The following is a 17,500-nucleotide window of genomic DNA, read 5'->3' as shown; positions in this document are numbered from 1 at the left end:
AATAACGAAAATTGAAGCAATTCTTAAAGATTCCCCCTTCCCCGATCCATCCCCACTCTTTAGTCGTAATGATCCCCCTGATGTTTCCCTTCATGGGGGCCCTCTGCCACTTCCTGGTCTCACAGTCCCGTCTCCTCTAGGGGCCCCGCTCCGCTCCGGTCCAGGCCCCGCTCCCGCTCAGGAGATACCAGGTGACTGATGCTGTTCTACTCTCCCTTGATCCTGGTCCAACTCTGGACTCAAATGCACATCGTTTTAAAAAACAGAGGAAGGCTGTAAATGTGGCTCAGTTTGCCCTCTAGGGGTTAAACGAAGGCTTGCACGAGTTACTTGTAAATGGCCGTTATGGGGACCAGAGAATGTTGTTCAAATATTAAATATTCAAATATACAATTTTCAAATATTCATCATTCTGCCCCCTCCCCCCCGATGGCCCCAGACCCTCCCTCCTCTCCGCTCCATCAGCAGCAGCACCATGGCCGTGGGCCTGTACTCCTCCAGTGGCCCGCGGGCCGAGCGACGGCCCCGGAGGGAGGGGCCCACGGAGGGAAGGGTGCCGACCCCCACCCTGCTGCACCTTGGGGTGACGGCGCGCTCCCACGGCCTGCTGGAGTACCAGGCCCTGTTCCCCGACGCCCTCAGCCAGCACCACATCTACAGGTCCACACGCACACACGCACGCACACACGCACACACACACACACACATACACACACACACACACACACACACACACACACAGAGTCCCCGGACACACACACACACACACACACACACACACACACAGAGTCCCCGGACACACACACACACACACACACACACACTATTAGATGCATGACTCCCATCGCAGGATGTCTAAAATCCCTTCTCTCCCCACATCTTGGCGACCTCATCCATCATCCGTCCTCTTCCTTGCTGGGTTCCTTTGCCTCAACCTGGATCCACAATGGATATCGACCATGCTGTTCCCTCCAGGAGTCCCAGAGTCGAATCCCAAGGTTCCCATACTGTTGCCCTCCCTCCTTTGGTCCCCGGCCAGGAGAGAGACATCCTCACCCACACACTCCTCTCACTGATACGGTGAGACATCCTCACCCACACACTCCTCTCACTGACACGGTGAGACATCCTCACCCACACACTCCTCTCACTGACACGGTGAGACATCCTCACCCACACACTCCTCTCACTGACACGGTGAGACATCCTCACCCACACACTCCTCTCACTGACACGGTGAGACATCCTCACCCATACACTCCTCTCACTGAAAGGGTGAGTCCTTCAGTTCTTTGGATCTATGTCACTGCAGTTACGTTGTAGTTTATCGTGTTCATTCACCTGCTCTCACACAATCTAAGAAGATGTGATGAACCAATTGAATGCATGCCAATCCAATAGAGAGCTTATTCACTGAGTCCTTTACCTTTTCTTTGTAATCTATTCAACCATTCTGATCTAATGTATAATATATTTGCTATAGCGTGTGCGATGAGGACATCTGTTTGTTTCCAGGAGCCTGATTGACGACCAGGAGTTCCAGCGTCGCCTGGCCGGCCTCCCGTCGGAGCGCGTCCCGTACTTCAGCCAGCTCCGGGCTCCGGACCCCCCTGGCTACCCCACCCCCGGTGCCCCCCTTCCACCCGTACCCCGACCCCACTCCGCCCCCTCGGGCCCCTCCAGGCCCCGGGGCCTCCACCCGGCCGGCGCGGGGATGGCTCTGAAGGAGCGGCCCCACACGGTGGGTGCTATGGAGAACCACCCACGGCCTCCGCTGGACTCCGGACATGCAGACCTCCAGACCCAGCGAGACCCGGACCGGGGCCACGTGCGCCACATTATACGCAGGTCAGCTCAGGCCCCAGGTCAGCTCGGGCCCTCCATACACAGGTCCCTCAATGAGTAGTCTGGCCCCTGAACCTCATGGTTTCTGTTGTACTAAGGTGGAGCGCCACACAGTAAAGGTCCCATTGTTCCAGCTGATTCACTGCTCGTGGGTTATGAGCAACTAGCATGTCCACAGTGTTGTCTCAATAGTAGGAAGCACTTTTCATTTCTAAAATTGGGGATAGGTTCAGGTGATCCAAGTTTTCCTCAAAGGCATGTCGGTGATGGCGTTAACTCACTAAATAAATATTTCATTTGATCCGAGAAAAACAATGTAATTGTAAATTGGCAACTGATACTGTTGCCTGATAGAAATTCACAATGACACTGAAGTTCTAGGGATTATTATTTCCTATTATTATTTTTTCCTTGGAGAGACCTAAAAGTCAGCGCCTGATCGTGCAAAAGTTTGTATATCTGAATTATACCTCTCCCCTATGTTTGGTATGTTTTTGCCTATAGGGGGCGCTATAATCAGCCCCGTTGGAGGGACATTCTGCTGTATAGACATAATTTAACTTGATGAATATCTTTGCTTCTTGAGCCATCATGTCCATCTGGATTTTCTTAGCAGTACTCCACAACACCACTTGAGAATGAGCCAAGGCCTTGAAACTGTCTGTGAAAGGCTCCAAAAATGACTACAGCGTCAATTAAAATAATGCTAAGCCAAGCACTAATGCTCAAAGTCACAAATAAACAGCAACTCCTCTTACAGCATGACTCGGCTTTAGGGGGGGAAGGACATCCGCTGGGATCGGCGATGTGTGGACTACTAATATCTTTCAAGACTGCTTCAGTTTGACATTTACTTTTGTTTCCTTGGCTTTAAGATGCCTGTTTGAAGGTGTGTGTGTGTGTGTGTGTGTGCATTTGTGTGTGTGTGTGTGTGTGTGTGTGTGTGTGTATTTGTCCAGGTGTGCTGAGTTCAGCGACGTGTGTGAGGACGTGCTGTTGAACACACTGCAGAACCTCATGATGGAGGCGTTCCACAGAGAGCTGGACCTGACTGCCCCTTCTCCCCCCCCAGCAGCGATGACATCAGTGTCTCCAGGAGGTGTGGGTCCCCTCCCCCCAACACGTTACATGGTCACTGGCTCACAGCCATCCCATGATATCCACAGTGGGGTGGAATGCCATTAGGATTGTGTTTTGCCTTTGTTGCATTCTAACTCCCAGTATGTGGCCAAGTACATAGCCAGGTACTGGGGTGTGCTGGGGTTAAGAGTGTCCCTGTTAATGTGCACACTCACACACACACACACACACACACATACACACGCACGCACGCACACACACAGGAGGAAACACTTTCTTCTTCTCAAGGGTTCAATAGAGATCATCTTCCCAATAACATCCAGCCTCTTTTCTTTGATATCACAATGACTTGTTTATCATATTTTATCCTGGTATTTTGTCTTAATACGTGTTCCAATATATGCTTTCTAGTACATAATGTGTTCATTGTAACGGTACTATATCTTTATGCATTGTAAGCATGATTTTATCTCCATAAGGTTTTGAACCAGCAGACTAGTCAGCGGTAGGACAGATTCTGCTGCTGATGATTATAGTGCATGTGTTTGTGGTTGTGTCTTACAGGGGAGATGGTTCATGAGGGCCAAGGCCAACAATGAACCGGCCAATTGGAGAGGGAGCAAGCGAGGAAAAGCAGTACAAACCAGTAGAGGCTTTACATCTCCCCACCTCACCTGCTGCATTTTATATTATTTTGTGGTTCTTCCAAATAAATAAGACGATTTTGACAAAATGTTTGTTTTGTGTTTGTTAAGTAGATGGATATCTGTCTGGACAGGGGCGAGGCTAGCCCATTTTTAGGGGTGCTGAAGCACCCCTAAAAAGGGGCTCAGCACCCCTAAAACTTGGGAGTAAGAAATGTTATTCTAAAAATTATATTTGTTCGTCTTTGAAATTGTTAAATAATGTCCAAAACATAAAATCTTTTGAGTTAGTTGAACCAATGTTAAAATTATGAAGTTATTTTTCAATAGAAATATTTTTTGTTTTTGTGTGAAAAAAGGGTGGGTGGTGTGGCAGTGGGGCTCATTGAGTGCTCAGCACCTCTAAAGCTCTGACCCTAGAATCGCCCCTGTGTCTGGAGATGTATTATTTTGATCGTTTGAGCTCATAAAATCCCGGCATGTAATTCATTCATTTACACTAGATGGCGATGTATGCCAACAAACGGAACGGGGCTGATTTGATTGCGCTTTATGCTGTTAGCAGAAGCCTCGTGAAGCCATATTGATCTGCAGAGATAAATAGAATGTGAACTCGCGAGATAGTGATGTTCTCACAAAACTATGCTATCGGCATTTAGGTGACTGTATAAGAAAAATGATAATAAACATTCTGAATGTATTCATGACATTTAATAATTTAATCAATTGTCAATGATTTTATTAAAATGTAAAGTTAATTTCAGAAATGGTGACCCCTGCTTAACCACTCGTTACCAATGTCTATATGTTTTCAAACGCATCCAATGTTTTAGATGGTGGGAAGTTAAAGGTTTGAACATTATAAACCAACCACTTTCAAGCTATCTAATTGGTCCCGTCTGGCCAGCTGGCACGGCAGTAGACGCTAAGTTATTGGTTTGATTCCCACTGGGAGCACCCATGCAGAGAATGTATGAATTTATGATTGAAAAACAAAAGTTCCCATCGCTTGGCATGCACATTTATTTAAAGGTCATGGCATGAAAATCTCACTTTATGAAGTTTTCTAACATAAATATGAGTTCCTCTAGCCTACCTTTGGTACCCCGGTGGCTAAAACTTGCGTTTAGTGTAAAACGAGCACTAGGTGTTCTGCTCGCCTTTGAAAAAATGGAGGCTCAAGCGCGCTGATTTAGAATGTGGTCCCATATGTCGTCATAAAGGATCTAAGCCCCTCCCCTTTCTCTGCCTTGCCCGCCAAGAGAATTTGGCCCGCCAATGAGACACAACCATGCGAGCGCCACGTGTGTGTGTGTGATTACACACACTGTAACGCAAGTGTTTGCTGTTGGTGTTATGGCGCATAACACGTCGGTTCTTTGACGTCCCTTGTATTTCCACAACAAGACTGTAGTTGGGGTTATCTCAGCCATGGTTGAGAAGATATTGGGGGAAAGGAACTTTTGCTTTGACTCCCTGAAGTACATGAACTGCAACATGCTGCCTGCTGCCGGTTGCCGCGAGGCACCACCGCCGCGAAGCACAACCGCCCGGTAGCGGGCAGCTGGCAGCAGGAAGCGCGCGGTTCAGTCTACTTCAGATTGATGTGGAGGTGGAAGAACCAGAGACGTCGGAGAACCCGACAAAGTCGTTTGTGATTCATAATATCGTCTGGAGGCGCACACAGGTTTTGGCCGTAATAATATGTATTATATGATATAGATATCTATGTATTATATGATATAACTTAGATATAGAGCTCCAGGACTGTAACGCAAGTGTACACTTCCTTGTTATTTGGATAACCGTTCTGCTGTTGATGTTATGGCGCATAACACGTCAGACTCTTGTCTCTGGTATTTCCACAACGAGACTCGTAGTGGGGGTTATCACAGCCATTCAGAATGTTGAGAATGAATTGGGGGAGTGGAACTTTGGCTTTCACTCCTTGAAGTACATGAACCACGACATGGAGGAGAAAGGGATTGTTGGCCGCGAATGTCTCCCGCTTGAGCCACACTTCCTGCTGCCGAGGGACCACCGCCTCGGCGCTGCAGGAGGCGGTGGTGCCTAAGCGCTGACTGCTGCCGAGGCGATGGACACAACCATGCGAGCGCCACGTGTGTCTGTGCTCGCTGCCGAGGCGATGGTCCCTCGGCAGCGAGGCTCCAGCGGGAGACAACCGCGGGCAACAATCTCTTTCTCCATGTCGTGGTTCAGTCTACTTCAGATTGATGTGGACGTGGAAGAACCAGAGACGTCGGAGAACCCGACGCGGTCGTTTCAGATTCATAATATCGTTTGGAGGCTCACACAGCTTTTGGCCATGATAATATATATTATATGATATAGATATCTATGTATAGTATGATATTATTTAGATATAGAGCTCCAGGACTCCCGTGTGTTCTAGAATATTTACAGAAAACGGCCAAACGCTGTGTGCGCCTCGCTATTGCGATACATCCACTGTAAACAGAGCGCATGGTTCCATGGCTGCAAGGTGCTCAGGGCCACACCCCTACCCTCCTCCTTGACCCACCTCTCTCATCCTCATTTGCATTAAAGCTACAGACACCGAAACAGCGCATTTGGGGAAAGCTCAATGTGCGACTGGCTCGTAGTGGCTGTAAATCTGCACCACGGCTGAATTTCGAGAACGTCTTCAAATACTGTGTTTGGGGCCCACTAACATCTCTATTAAAGCATCCATAAAGTAGCATGCCATGGGACCTTTAAAACTAAACTAAGGCCCCGTCCACACGGAGCCGAAACAGGCGAAAACGATCCGGTTTCGTTTTAGGCGGTTCAGGAATATCTCCGTAAAGACGGATTCATTGCGAAACCGCATCGAGCTGTATAAACGCTGTAGTTAATATTCAAGGCGCTGGTTCTCCACAGAAAAAAGTGGAGCGCATCAAGCCTGCACGCATACAGCCTGCGCGCTGTAAAAACATTCAGTCACGAGGAGATTCAACCTTTTAAATTGAGCAGAAATACTTTTTAATGTACAGTTAGTAATTACATTGATCAAGGGGCTGTATTTAAAGCTACAAAAAGAAGAATTCAACCGATCTCTGATGCCGCCCAGCTGGTGGGGGGCTAATGACGTCATCGTTTTCGTTTCAGGCTTCCACACGAACCCTTCCTAACCCTGCGTTCACACCAAAAGACACATTTGTCGCCCGTTCGCGTTGTCGCAAGACAAATCATAATCTGTCGCTGTGCAAGTTTTGTCAGGCGAATTTGTAGCGCCACATCTTTTGCCCGCCAACGGTGCTTCATGCCAATTCATTCTCAACCATGGCCGAGATAACCACCATTGCATGGTTTACCTGTTGTGGAAGAGTGAGAGACGTCGGAGTACCCGACGCAGTCTGTTCATAATATTGTAATGACCACGGAAGAGGCAGTGAATGAAGTATTGATTAGACAGCGATTTATTAGATTGGCCTACCTAATAAACCGTTGGAACACGCAAGACCGTAACCATAGCAACGCCGGTAAACAAACCCCGCGAAACTCAATCCCTAAAAGAGACCCCCGCGCTACGGCTATCCGGAGGCATTAACCAATGCAAGTCGCCTTACTTTCAAACTCTTACTTTCTGGAGTCTTGAAAGTAGACAAGAGGGCATCCTACACAACGGAGTTGGGTATCTTAAATTTTGTCAAATTAAATTACTTAGTTCAACTGAATTCCCCCAAAATTATTGCATTAATTGCAAGCGTCCTTCAATGTATTTTAATGGTCTGCTTGGACGGTCCTAGTGTAGTTTGAAAAAGGTACCCCCTGCCGGCGACTTTCATTGGTTACTGCTGCAATTTTGTCCCGCCCACGGACGCTCTGCCTTATACGAATACAAATCACTTTTGCTACACTTGTACCACCTAGGGGTGTTGCAAAACTACCTGCAAAAAAAAACACAGCCGAGACTTGCAGGAGCAGATTCGAGCAGTTGTAACGATGGACTTGTGCTCGCTTATTAAAATGCTGAATCAACGAAGCGTTCGATATCATTTTATTTGTGAGGAATTTTTTCACAGATGTGCAACTTCTAATGCATTTTTCACATTTGGGTTTACGAATGCACACATTTTGGGCATGTTCTCAGATCATGTAACACGGGTGTGCAAATGTGTTTTGCACCAACTGCGCTGCAATGATTGTAGCAAAAGTGTCAATTGCATGACTATTTGAAGTTGTGATGCACAGGATAGGATTTGTACACCTGTAACACAGACTTGTGAACTCGTAGACCCTATTTTGTGTTTACAATGGTAGAAAAAATATTTAAGACTTCAAATGTACTGTTACACATTTGTGACTTTAGAGTACACATGCAAAATAAATATTTAGGACTTCAAATTTACTGTTACACATTTGTGACTTTAGTGCACGCTTACAAAATCTGCAGTTACAGGTGCTAAAGACTTTTGCTACAATAATACCTTCATATCGGTGACCCTATTTAGTGTTTACAATGGTTAGAAAAATATTTACGACATTGAATTTACTGTTACACATTTGTGACTTTTGTGTACACATACAAAATCTGCAGTTACAGGTGCTAAAGACTTTTGCTACAATAATACCTTCATAGATTCGCGTCTCTACGTTGACTTTGTATGGAATCGTGTCGCCCCTTCGCGTTTGGTGTGAACGCACAAAACCCCAAAGGTCCAGATAGATTTGAAACCACCCTCGGACATGGTTTCAGAAATGTGCGGTTGCCGGCATCGGATTCGCCGGCTCCGTCTGGACGGTCGACCGAAACGCACAAGACTTAAAAAGTTTATAAAATGTGTCAGGCCTGTGTGTGCACACATGCACATGTGTTTGTTTATAGGTGCATACATATGTAAGTGTGTGGGCATATGGATCTGTGTTTGTGTGTGTGTGTGTGTGTGTACATATTAATTGATTTATGTGTGTGTAAGTGCGTGTGGAGGCCACTTTGTGATTGTGTGTGTGTCTGCTAGCCTACATACATGTATGATTGTGTGTGTGTTTGTGAGTGCTAGCCTAAATACATGTGTGATTTTGTGTGTGTGCTACATACGTTTGTGTATTTGTGTGTGTGTGTGTGTCTGTGTGTGCTAGCCTACATACTTTGTGTAAGTGTGTGTCAGTGTGTGTGTGTGAGTCTGTGTGTGTGTGTCTGTGTGTGTGGGTGTGTGTATGTGTGTGTATGTGTGTGTGTGTGTAAGTGTGTGTGTGTGTGTTTGTAAGTGTTAGTGTGTGTGTGTGTGTGTGTGTGTGTGTGTGTGTGTGCGTTTGTACGTGTTTGTGTGTGTGTGTGTGTGTGTGTGTGCGCGCTCGCTGCCAGGCGGCTGGGCTTCCAGCCCCACCGCAGCCCTCTGGACTCGACCATACCCAGAGCGGTCTCCATGGAGAGCAGATCCGATAAGATCTGTTCTAATGAAGTTACTGTTATGCGGTAACTGATGAAGCCGTCTGCGTACAGAAGTGAGTGTGTGTGTGTTTGTGTGTGTGTGTGTGTGCGCGCGTGTGTGTGTGTGTGTGTGTGTGTGTGTGTTGGGATGGAGCTCCAGAATAATGTCGTCCCATGTTGTGCAGTAACTGGACGTGGCATCTCGCACTGTGTTCATGTCCATGTTTTCATATTCAGTGTCAAAGCCTATTTTGTTTTGAATGACAAATGCAACAGAGCTTAATGTCAACTCCACACACACTGGAATGATGTGGGCAAGGGTCAAAGAGGAGACCTGTCCACACATGACGAGCTGAAGGCTCCTCAGGTGTTCCTCCACCAAACCTCCAACACACAAACGTACACACCCACACTGCCCTCTCACACACACCCCCCCCCACACACACACACACAAATACACACCACAATATCCGTTCACACGGCCGTATTCAGTCTAACCCTCACACCGCAGTTTGGCTGAATCTAATCTAATAATCAAAAGCTTGAGCTGAGATGTTATCACTACACACTATTGGATGAGACACCCGATGAACTTGATGAAGTCGTCGGTTGCAGTCGGGCCCAAATCAAAGTTTTACTTCTAAAACCCTCCTCATCTTCAAACGTCTGTGTTCAGGATGATGCATATTCATTTGAACCCGTTCAGTGGAAGGAACATGGCTGAGTGGATGGTTTGCTGCAGTGATTGGGGTCACCACAGCTACACCGGGTTCATCAAGGGCCATCTCCACCTCAGTAACCGTTATGTTAGGGCTCTGAGCAGAGGTCTGTTTCCACTGCCGCCCTCTGCCCCGGTCCGCAGCACAACTTCTAACCACCAGCTCCACTGCTGGAAGTCATGTCGCGTAGGGCCACCGTGGGAGTGTGTGTGTGTGTGAGTGTGTGTGTGTGTGCGTGTGTGTGTGTGTGTGTGAGTGAGTGTGTGTGTGTGTGTTCGCGTGTGTGTGTGTGTATGTCTGTGTGTGTCTGTGTGAGCGAGTGCATTCATTTTATAGATTAAACAAATACATGTTTTGCACTTAAATACAATTGTTCTCATTAATATATGCAATAATGATCAATTTAAATTTGATTTCATTTACCACATAGAATAGGTGTGATGAATAGAGTCATAGTCACAGTCTGGTTGAGATGGTCTGGTTCCTGAGGAAGTTTGGTTACTAAGGAGGTCTGGTTACTGAAGAAGTTTGGTTACTAAGGAGGTCTGATTCCTGAGGAAGTTTGGTTACTAAGGATGTCTGGTTACTGAGGAAGTTTGGTTACTAAGGAGGTCTGGTTCCTGAGGAAGTTTGGTTACTAAGGATGTCTGGTTACTGAGGAAGTTTGGTTACTAAGGAGGTCTGGTTCCTGAGGAAGTTTGGTTACTAAGGAGGTCTGGTTCCTGAGGAAGTTTGGTTACTAAGGAGGTCTGGCTCCTGAGGAAGTTTGGTTACTAAGGAGGTCTGGTTACTGAAGAAGTTTGGTTACTAAGGAGGTCTGGTTCCTGAGAAAGTTTGGTTACTAAGGATGTCTGGTTACTGAGGAAGTTTGGTTACTAAGGAGGTCTGGTTCCTGAGGAAGTTTGGTTACTAAGGAAGTCTGGTTACTGAGGAAGTTTGGTTACTAAGGAGGTCTGGTTACTAGGCAGCAGTTTGGTAACTAAGGACGTCTGGTTACTAGGCAGTAGTTTGGTTGCTAAGGAAGTCTGGTTACTAGGCAGTAGTTTGGTTACTAAGGAGGTCTGGTTACTAGGCAGTAGTTTGGTTACTAAGGAGGTCTGGCTACTAGGTAGTAGTTTGGTTACTAAGGATGTATGGTTACTAAGCAGTAGTTTGGTTACTAAGGAGGTCTGGTTACTAAGCAGAAGTTTGGTTACTAAGGAGGTCTGGTTACTAAGCAGTAGTTTGGTTACTAAGGAGGTCTGGTTACTAAGTAGTAGTTTGGTTTCTAAGGAGTTCTGGTTACTAAGGAGGTCTGGTTACTAAGCAGTAGTTTGGTTACTAAGGAGTCTGGTTACTAAGCAGTAGTTTGGTTACCAAAGAGGTCAGGTCACAAAGCAGTAGTTTGGTTACTAAGGAGGTCAGGTCACTAAGCAGTAGTTTGGTTACTTAGGAGGTCTGGTTACTAAGCAGCCATATGATTTATAAGGGAGTCTGCTTACTAAGCAGATTATTATAATAGTTAAAATGTTTATCCTTTACATGTTATTCCTCAGGTCTGTGCTCATTACCTGCTGTAACAGGACAGTTTGACATCACTGGGCTCTGTTGCACCCCCGCCACAGACCTTATGTATCTGGACGTGTCAAATCGGTATTTTAAACTACGATGGCTCTCCCTCCTTTTTCTTTCTCTTTCTCTTCCTCTCTCTCCCTCCCTCTCTCTCTGCGTTGTGCCAGTTAGGGAGATATTCCATAAACATTCCCTCTCTCCTGGGATTCCAAGGATGACTGTGGTTTGTTTCTTTTTTTTAAGGTTGAGGTTGTCATGTGTTTTTGATTTGGACTTAATTCAGCTCGGCATATAAAATATTACGTCTGATGGGATTTCTAATCATCGGCGATGATAATCGCACGGGAATGCATTTCATGGCAAGGCCCTTCCCCGGCTTTCAGACGCTTTTTAGAGAAAACAAAAAGGGCATAAGCAGCGGTGTGCTTGTGTGTGTGTGTGTGTGTGTGTGTGTGTGTGTGTGTGTGTGTGTGTGTGTGTGTGTGTGTGTGTGTGTGTCTGTGTATGCCAGAGAGACTGAAACAGAGTTGAGCGAGAGACAGGGTCACATTAAGAGATCGGAGGTAGATTCTGGCAGACAGTGAGAATCATTATCACACCCAGATGAAGAGAGAGAGAGAGAGAGAGAGAGAGAGAGAGAGGGAGAGAAGGAGAGAGAGAGAGAGAGTCAGAGAGAGAAAGAGAGAGACGGAGAGAGGGAGAAGGAGAGGGAGAGAGGGAGAAAGAGAGAGAACGAAAGAAAGAGAGAAAGAACAAGAGTGTGTGTGTGTAACATGTGTGTGATGGGTGTGTGTGAGAAAGAGAATGTGTGTGTGTGATGGGTGTGGCAGTACAGGGGTGAGTGCGTTGACTGCTTCAACGTTGGATTCAACACTTATCAGCTTTATAAAACGGGAAAAGATCCCTCTTAAATTGTTCAAGTCTGATTGATGTTTCAATATAAAAATGTATGTACGACTTCCCTCCTCTAAAGAGCCATACTCAGGTCTGACTCTCATCGGTCATCATATGTTCCGACTTACCGGATCACACACAGGCAGCGCCCAGGCCTGGAGTCATTACCGCACAGCGGCCTGCAGATCCATCTTCCTTCAGTGTCACACACAGGCCAGCGCAGAGCTTCCCAGAAGAAGAAAACCGGCTGGACCCATCGCCATCATCATCGCTATCTTCATCACCATCTTCATCACCATCCTGACTTTGTTTCGTGTATCTCTTGAGTGATTTGATCTTTTATACTCAAGGGGGATTCTCCATGCAAGTGAGCACAGTTCAGCACCGATGAGTGTGTGTGTATGTCTGTTTGTGTTTGTGTGTGTGTGAGAGAGAGTGAGAGAGAGAGGGAAAATGTGTAAGGGAGAGAGAGAATGTATTCGAGAATTCAAGAATGTGTATGTGTATGAGTGAGAAAGAGAGAGAAATTGTGTGTGTGTGTGTGTTTGAGAGATAAGTTTTGTGTGTGTGTGTGTGTGTTTGTGTGTGTGTGTGTGTGTGTGTGTGTGTGTGTGAGATAGATAACGTGTGTGAGTGGCTGTGTATGTGTGTGTGTGCGTGTGTGTGTGTGTGTGTGTGTGAGTGGGTGTGAGAGATAATGTGTGTGTGTGTATGTGTGTGTGTCTGTGTGTGTGTGTGTGTGTGTGTGTCTGTGTTTGTGTGTGTGTCTCTGTGTGTGTGAGAGAGATTGTGTGTGTGTGTGTGTGTGTGTGTGTGTGTGTCTGTGTCTGTGTGTGTGTGTGTGTCTGTGTGTGTGTGTCTGTGTGAGCGTGATAGAGATTGTGTGTGTGTGTGTGTGTGTGTATCTATACAGGACTGCATTGCTGGATAAGCTGCAGTCAGACGGCGGTGGCTGCAGCCCATTGGCTGTGGACGGCTGCTGTAACTTATTGAGTGCATTGTGTGCCGATAGGCCGATAGCATCTGGAGCAGGGTCTGCATGGCGGCCCAGCCACCCAGCAGGCAGCCCGAGCTGAGCCAAACCAAGGCCCTACACCCTGCTGGACTTTGAAATCAGATCTTTATTGTCCATAAAGCCTGGGCCAAGTATGAAGAATCAGCCCTTCTTAAAAAAAACACACACACATGCACACACACACACACACACACACACTACATCACTCACCAATCCTAGCAAAGGGAAAGTGTGAGAGCGCAAGAATATGAATATGACAGAATGTGAGAAGAGCATAAAAATACAGTGCATAAATATGTATTGATGAGGAGATGATGGGACACGGGAGGGGAGGAGAGCGAGGGACGGAGGGGCGAGCGGCTCAGATGGAGCTAAAGTGTTGTTGTCCTAGCATATGTTTACGCACCACCAATGCACCCTGGGCTATATTTAGGGGAGGAGTGAGAACTCCATTTTCATAACTTTGTAAGTGTGTGAGGCCCCAGCTGCCCTACTGTACACACACAGCCTCACTCCGGCATTCTAATTGCTCTGGAAAAAATGTCCAGTTGCTGCGTCTACTCAGCTCAGCCGATCCCGGACTGACGATAAGGCGTCACATCCTTCAAACCCGCGCCTCGCCACCTCCAACACCGGCTACACGGTGAAACACAAGCCTTAGGAGAGGAGAGTTACAGGAACACAGTCTGTCCCCAGGGGCAAGATGACACCTTGACTGTGGGCCGCGGGATGGGGGCTGGGGAGAATCCCGGCCCACCGGCATCGGGGCACAGGAAAATGTGTTAACATTTATTGTGCGTACCTTTTCAACAGTTTGTAAAGCCTGGTGTTAGGTCATGTGATCTATCTAGTGATCCCTTGGGCCCACCTCAGCAGCTCTGGTCCGGCAATTAAGGCCGTGCCGTCCAGTTCAACCAACATCCATCCATTCGGATAACCCTTTGGAAACACCTCCATGGTTCGGCGTGTGTGTGTGTGTGTGTGTTTGTTTGGCCATAGTAGGGTACACACATACACACTCACCAGACACTCAAACTCACACACACACACACAGAGCAAGCAAAAGTCCTCCAGAACGACCGACCAGAGGTTTGAGACTTGAACCCACTGTCTCATAGAGGACTGTGTCAGCAACATATCGTCATGTCGTCTCCAATATAGCTCAGTTTGTTCAAATTTTAATTAATTTTACTCCGATTGTGTTTATTCTCTGGAAATATCAACGCGAAACAATGACAATGCTTATGAACAATGACATATCAAAAAGATGACAAAGATAGCAACAAACAATTCCTTACAGAAATGGTATTCTATAAACTCAATAGTCTATAGTAAAACAATCGAAGAAAATCAATACGCAATCGAAATGGACTTTAAATCCATTTGATGTAATTGATTGTCATGTAATGGCAAGCTGTTTTAGCGCGCTGCGATGAGCTCACCCACTGACAGATAGTTGACTGCACTTCAAATGCATTCTTAACTCAGGTCACGGTGCAGGACAAAGAACCTGAACCACAATACTGATAGGAGGGTTTAAGCTTTAGCCAGAATAGATAGCATCAAATATATCCATTCAGGAAAAAGATATATCAAGAACAATTTGAAGAGTTAAATAAATACAATGAACTGACAATAGTTGTGTAAGCTGTATTACAATCACACTTCAAGTACAGCAAAGCCATGGCATGTTTCATCTGCTTCTTCTTCTCATAACGAATGCAACCAAGATATTATAGTAGCTGGTGGTGGGGGTCTATAAGGCGACAACTTCTTTAGTAGCGCGCCATGTCGGAGCAGCCTGCCGACTGGTGTTATCTTTAGAAGAGGATTATGTTAACATGTGTATCTGTGATCTATAAGTCTGGGGTGAGAGGTCACACATTAGGGCCTTATTGTATAGGCAGCTGACATACTTGTGCGTGGCACTGCTACGTGATACCGGGGGTTCTCTTGTGCTGCACTTGTGATTGATTGCATCAGAGCGCTGGAACGAAGTTGAGCGTCAGAGCTTTTATGGGCCGCAGCAGATCAGAGGGGTTGGATTTCAATGGATGTGCCCATGGCCAGATAGGTGATAATACCACTGCCTTACCTGAACACACACACACACACACACACACAAATACATACACACACGCACGCACACACACACACACACACACACACACACACACACACACACACACACACACACACACACATACACACACAGGCATGCACATGCACCCACACACACAAACCCCCAGACACACACACACACACACACACACACACACACACACACACACACACACACACATCCACACACATTCCCCCAACCAGGCATGCACATGCACCCACAAACACACAAATACCAAGAGACACACACACACGGGCATGCACATACACTCACATACAAACAACCACACTGACACACTCATACACAATTACACTAATAGACAGATGTCTACACGCACGCACAGACAGACACACTTACACATTAACACAGACACACACACACAAGGTCATACAGACATAGACACAGAGTTAGACATTTTACAGCCATATTCTGCCCAGTATGGGTGTCTTTTGTTTTATGTACTAACTGTATATGATGTATTAACATATATTATTATATTATATATAGATATATTAATGTCCCTTTTCCAGACGATTTTATGTAACTTTTTATGTAACAACACAGAGACAAAAAAAATGCTGTTGGCAATAAAATCCCAAGGCCCAGTTTCAGTCCAACGCGTCTGTCTGATCGTCAGAAGTGGGCCTGCGAGTGGCACATGCATTGTGCCCTCCCAGGTATAAGATCACACACCTGTGGTGACCTCACCTCATTCCGTAAGCTCTGATTTCTCCTCCGCCACAATCACACTGCATACGGCTGGCAGGGCCACAGCCGGCTCTGTTCCTCTCAAACCCTACCCACTCTGATCCCCCGGGTTAACCCCTCTCCCCCCTATCTCTCTCGCTCCCTCTCTCTCTCCGACATCTCTCCCTCTCTATCCCACCATCTCTCCGTCTCTACCCCCCCCCCTCTCTCTCTCTCTCCCACTATCTTCGCCACTCTCTCCCTCTCTCTATCTCCCGATATCTGTCCCTCTCTTCCACTATCTCTCACTCTCTCCACCTTCTCTCTCCCTCTGTCGCTCTCTTTCTCCTGCCCTCTCTCTCACTCCCTCCCGTGCTGCCCCCCCCCCCCCCCCCCCCTCTTTCTCCGTGGCTCCACTTTTAACTCACAGGCAGGTCCCCTCGGTAATTGCAGTCTCTTTCTCTCGCGTGAGTGACAGTCAGTGGAGGATTCGCTTTGCCCCGGAGCGACGTCACAGCAAGGTGGAGGATGAGTGCAATTTTCCTCGCTCTATCATCCAAAGAAAATACAGACTCCAACACAGTCAGTCGTTCAGACGCCCGTACCTGTAGCCGGTGCAGACTGACAACCAACCCGGACTCGGCTTACTTATACAGCGAGGGTTCATTTGGGCTGTAGTGAGACGACGCGGGACTAAACTTATTGAACTTTTCAAAATTACTTCGGATGTCTTTCTCCCTTCTTTTTCAAACTGCGTCGGGGACTTCTTTCTGAGTGTGCCAAATGATCTCCCCATTTTTTTGGATATCCTTTACTCTCCCGGAGCGCAGACGTTTGGGTGACTTCATGAGTTCTTTCCTCGATATCTTCTCAGGAGGATGTAGTTGACCGTGACGACATGAAGAGGTTCACCACACGTCTGATAGCGGACTTCTCTCGAGTGCCCTCTTGACCGTCCTGATAACCGCACCGACGCGCGTCTGGCTGATGGAGCAAACGTCTGGGTGATAGAGCAAACGTTTGGGTCTTGGAGCAAACGTCTGGGTGATGGAGCAAACCCCGGATTCCCCATGTGAAGCTCCAACGCATTAACATTCTGCGTGGACTGTACTCATCGTGTCACACTCGTGTCGGTGAACCTTTACATTCCCTTCTGAGGATCTGCGTCGTTTTACCATGAGGATCCCATTGTCCCGGATCCAACTGGCCCTGTTCTTTATTCTGCTGTGCCCGGTCAACATCATCGGCCTATGGTGGTGAGTAGCCCCGCACACCTGTTTGAAGATCTCCACAATTCACAGCGGCGTGGAGCTGAAATAACTTCTCAGCCCACTGCGTTTATTTATTTTAAACCTTCAGAAGCGGAGCGCACCCACCTCCTTCTGCAAGTCTGTTTCTGCATCCTACATACAGAAACACCCTCTGTCCTATCAATTACACACGTTCACACCTTACGCAGACGTTCAAACCCAAGTTTTGCCCCTAGGTTTCGTTGCTGAGCATTGAATTTGCAAGCCAGATTTTATTGAATAAAAGAAAGGATACAGT

At 46.9% G+C, this 17,500-nt stretch overlaps 2 protein-coding genes across 2 annotated transcripts in view; both read left to right on the top strand.

Annotated features, from left to right (window-relative positions):
- The window catches only part of cfap65 (cilia and flagella associated protein 65), a gene marked incomplete at both ends in the record, with an annotated part of 31,022 nt that extends 27,498 nt beyond the window's left edge, over nucleotides 1-3,524 (top strand). Inside the window, 6 exons of the mRNA XM_079733043.1 lie at nucleotides 141-191; nucleotides 440-660; nucleotides 976-1,080; nucleotides 1,516-1,848; nucleotides 2,805-2,944; nucleotides 3,490-3,524. Of these exons, the coding sequence (XP_079589169.1) occupies nucleotides 141-191; nucleotides 440-660; nucleotides 976-1,080; nucleotides 1,516-1,848; nucleotides 2,805-2,944; nucleotides 3,490-3,524 (885 nt within the window). The remainder of the gene's footprint in view (nucleotides 1-140; nucleotides 192-439; nucleotides 661-975; nucleotides 1,081-1,515; nucleotides 1,849-2,804; nucleotides 2,945-3,489) is intronic.
- Nucleotides 3,525-17,075: 13,551 nt separating this feature from the next.
- wnt6b (wingless-type MMTV integration site family, member 6b) overlaps nucleotides 17,076-17,500 on the top strand; it is a gene marked incomplete at its 3' end in the record, with an annotated part of 36,415 nt that continues 35,990 nt past the window's right edge. Inside the window, exon 1 of the mRNA XM_079732716.1 lies at nucleotides 17,076-17,208. Within this exon, the coding sequence (XP_079588842.1) occupies nucleotides 17,129-17,208 (80 nt within the window). The 5' untranslated portion in view covers nucleotides 17,076-17,128. The remainder of the gene's footprint in view (nucleotides 17,209-17,500) is intronic.

The sequence above is a fragment of the Pollachius pollachius genome, assembly GCF_949987615.1.
Source record: "Pollachius pollachius genome assembly, chromosome: 3".
Classification (NCBI taxonomy): Eukaryota; Metazoa; Chordata; class Actinopteri; order Gadiformes; family Gadidae; genus Pollachius; species Pollachius pollachius.
The sequence above is the reverse complement of the archived record's forward strand: the minus strand, read 5'-3'. Positions and strand labels throughout refer to the sequence as shown.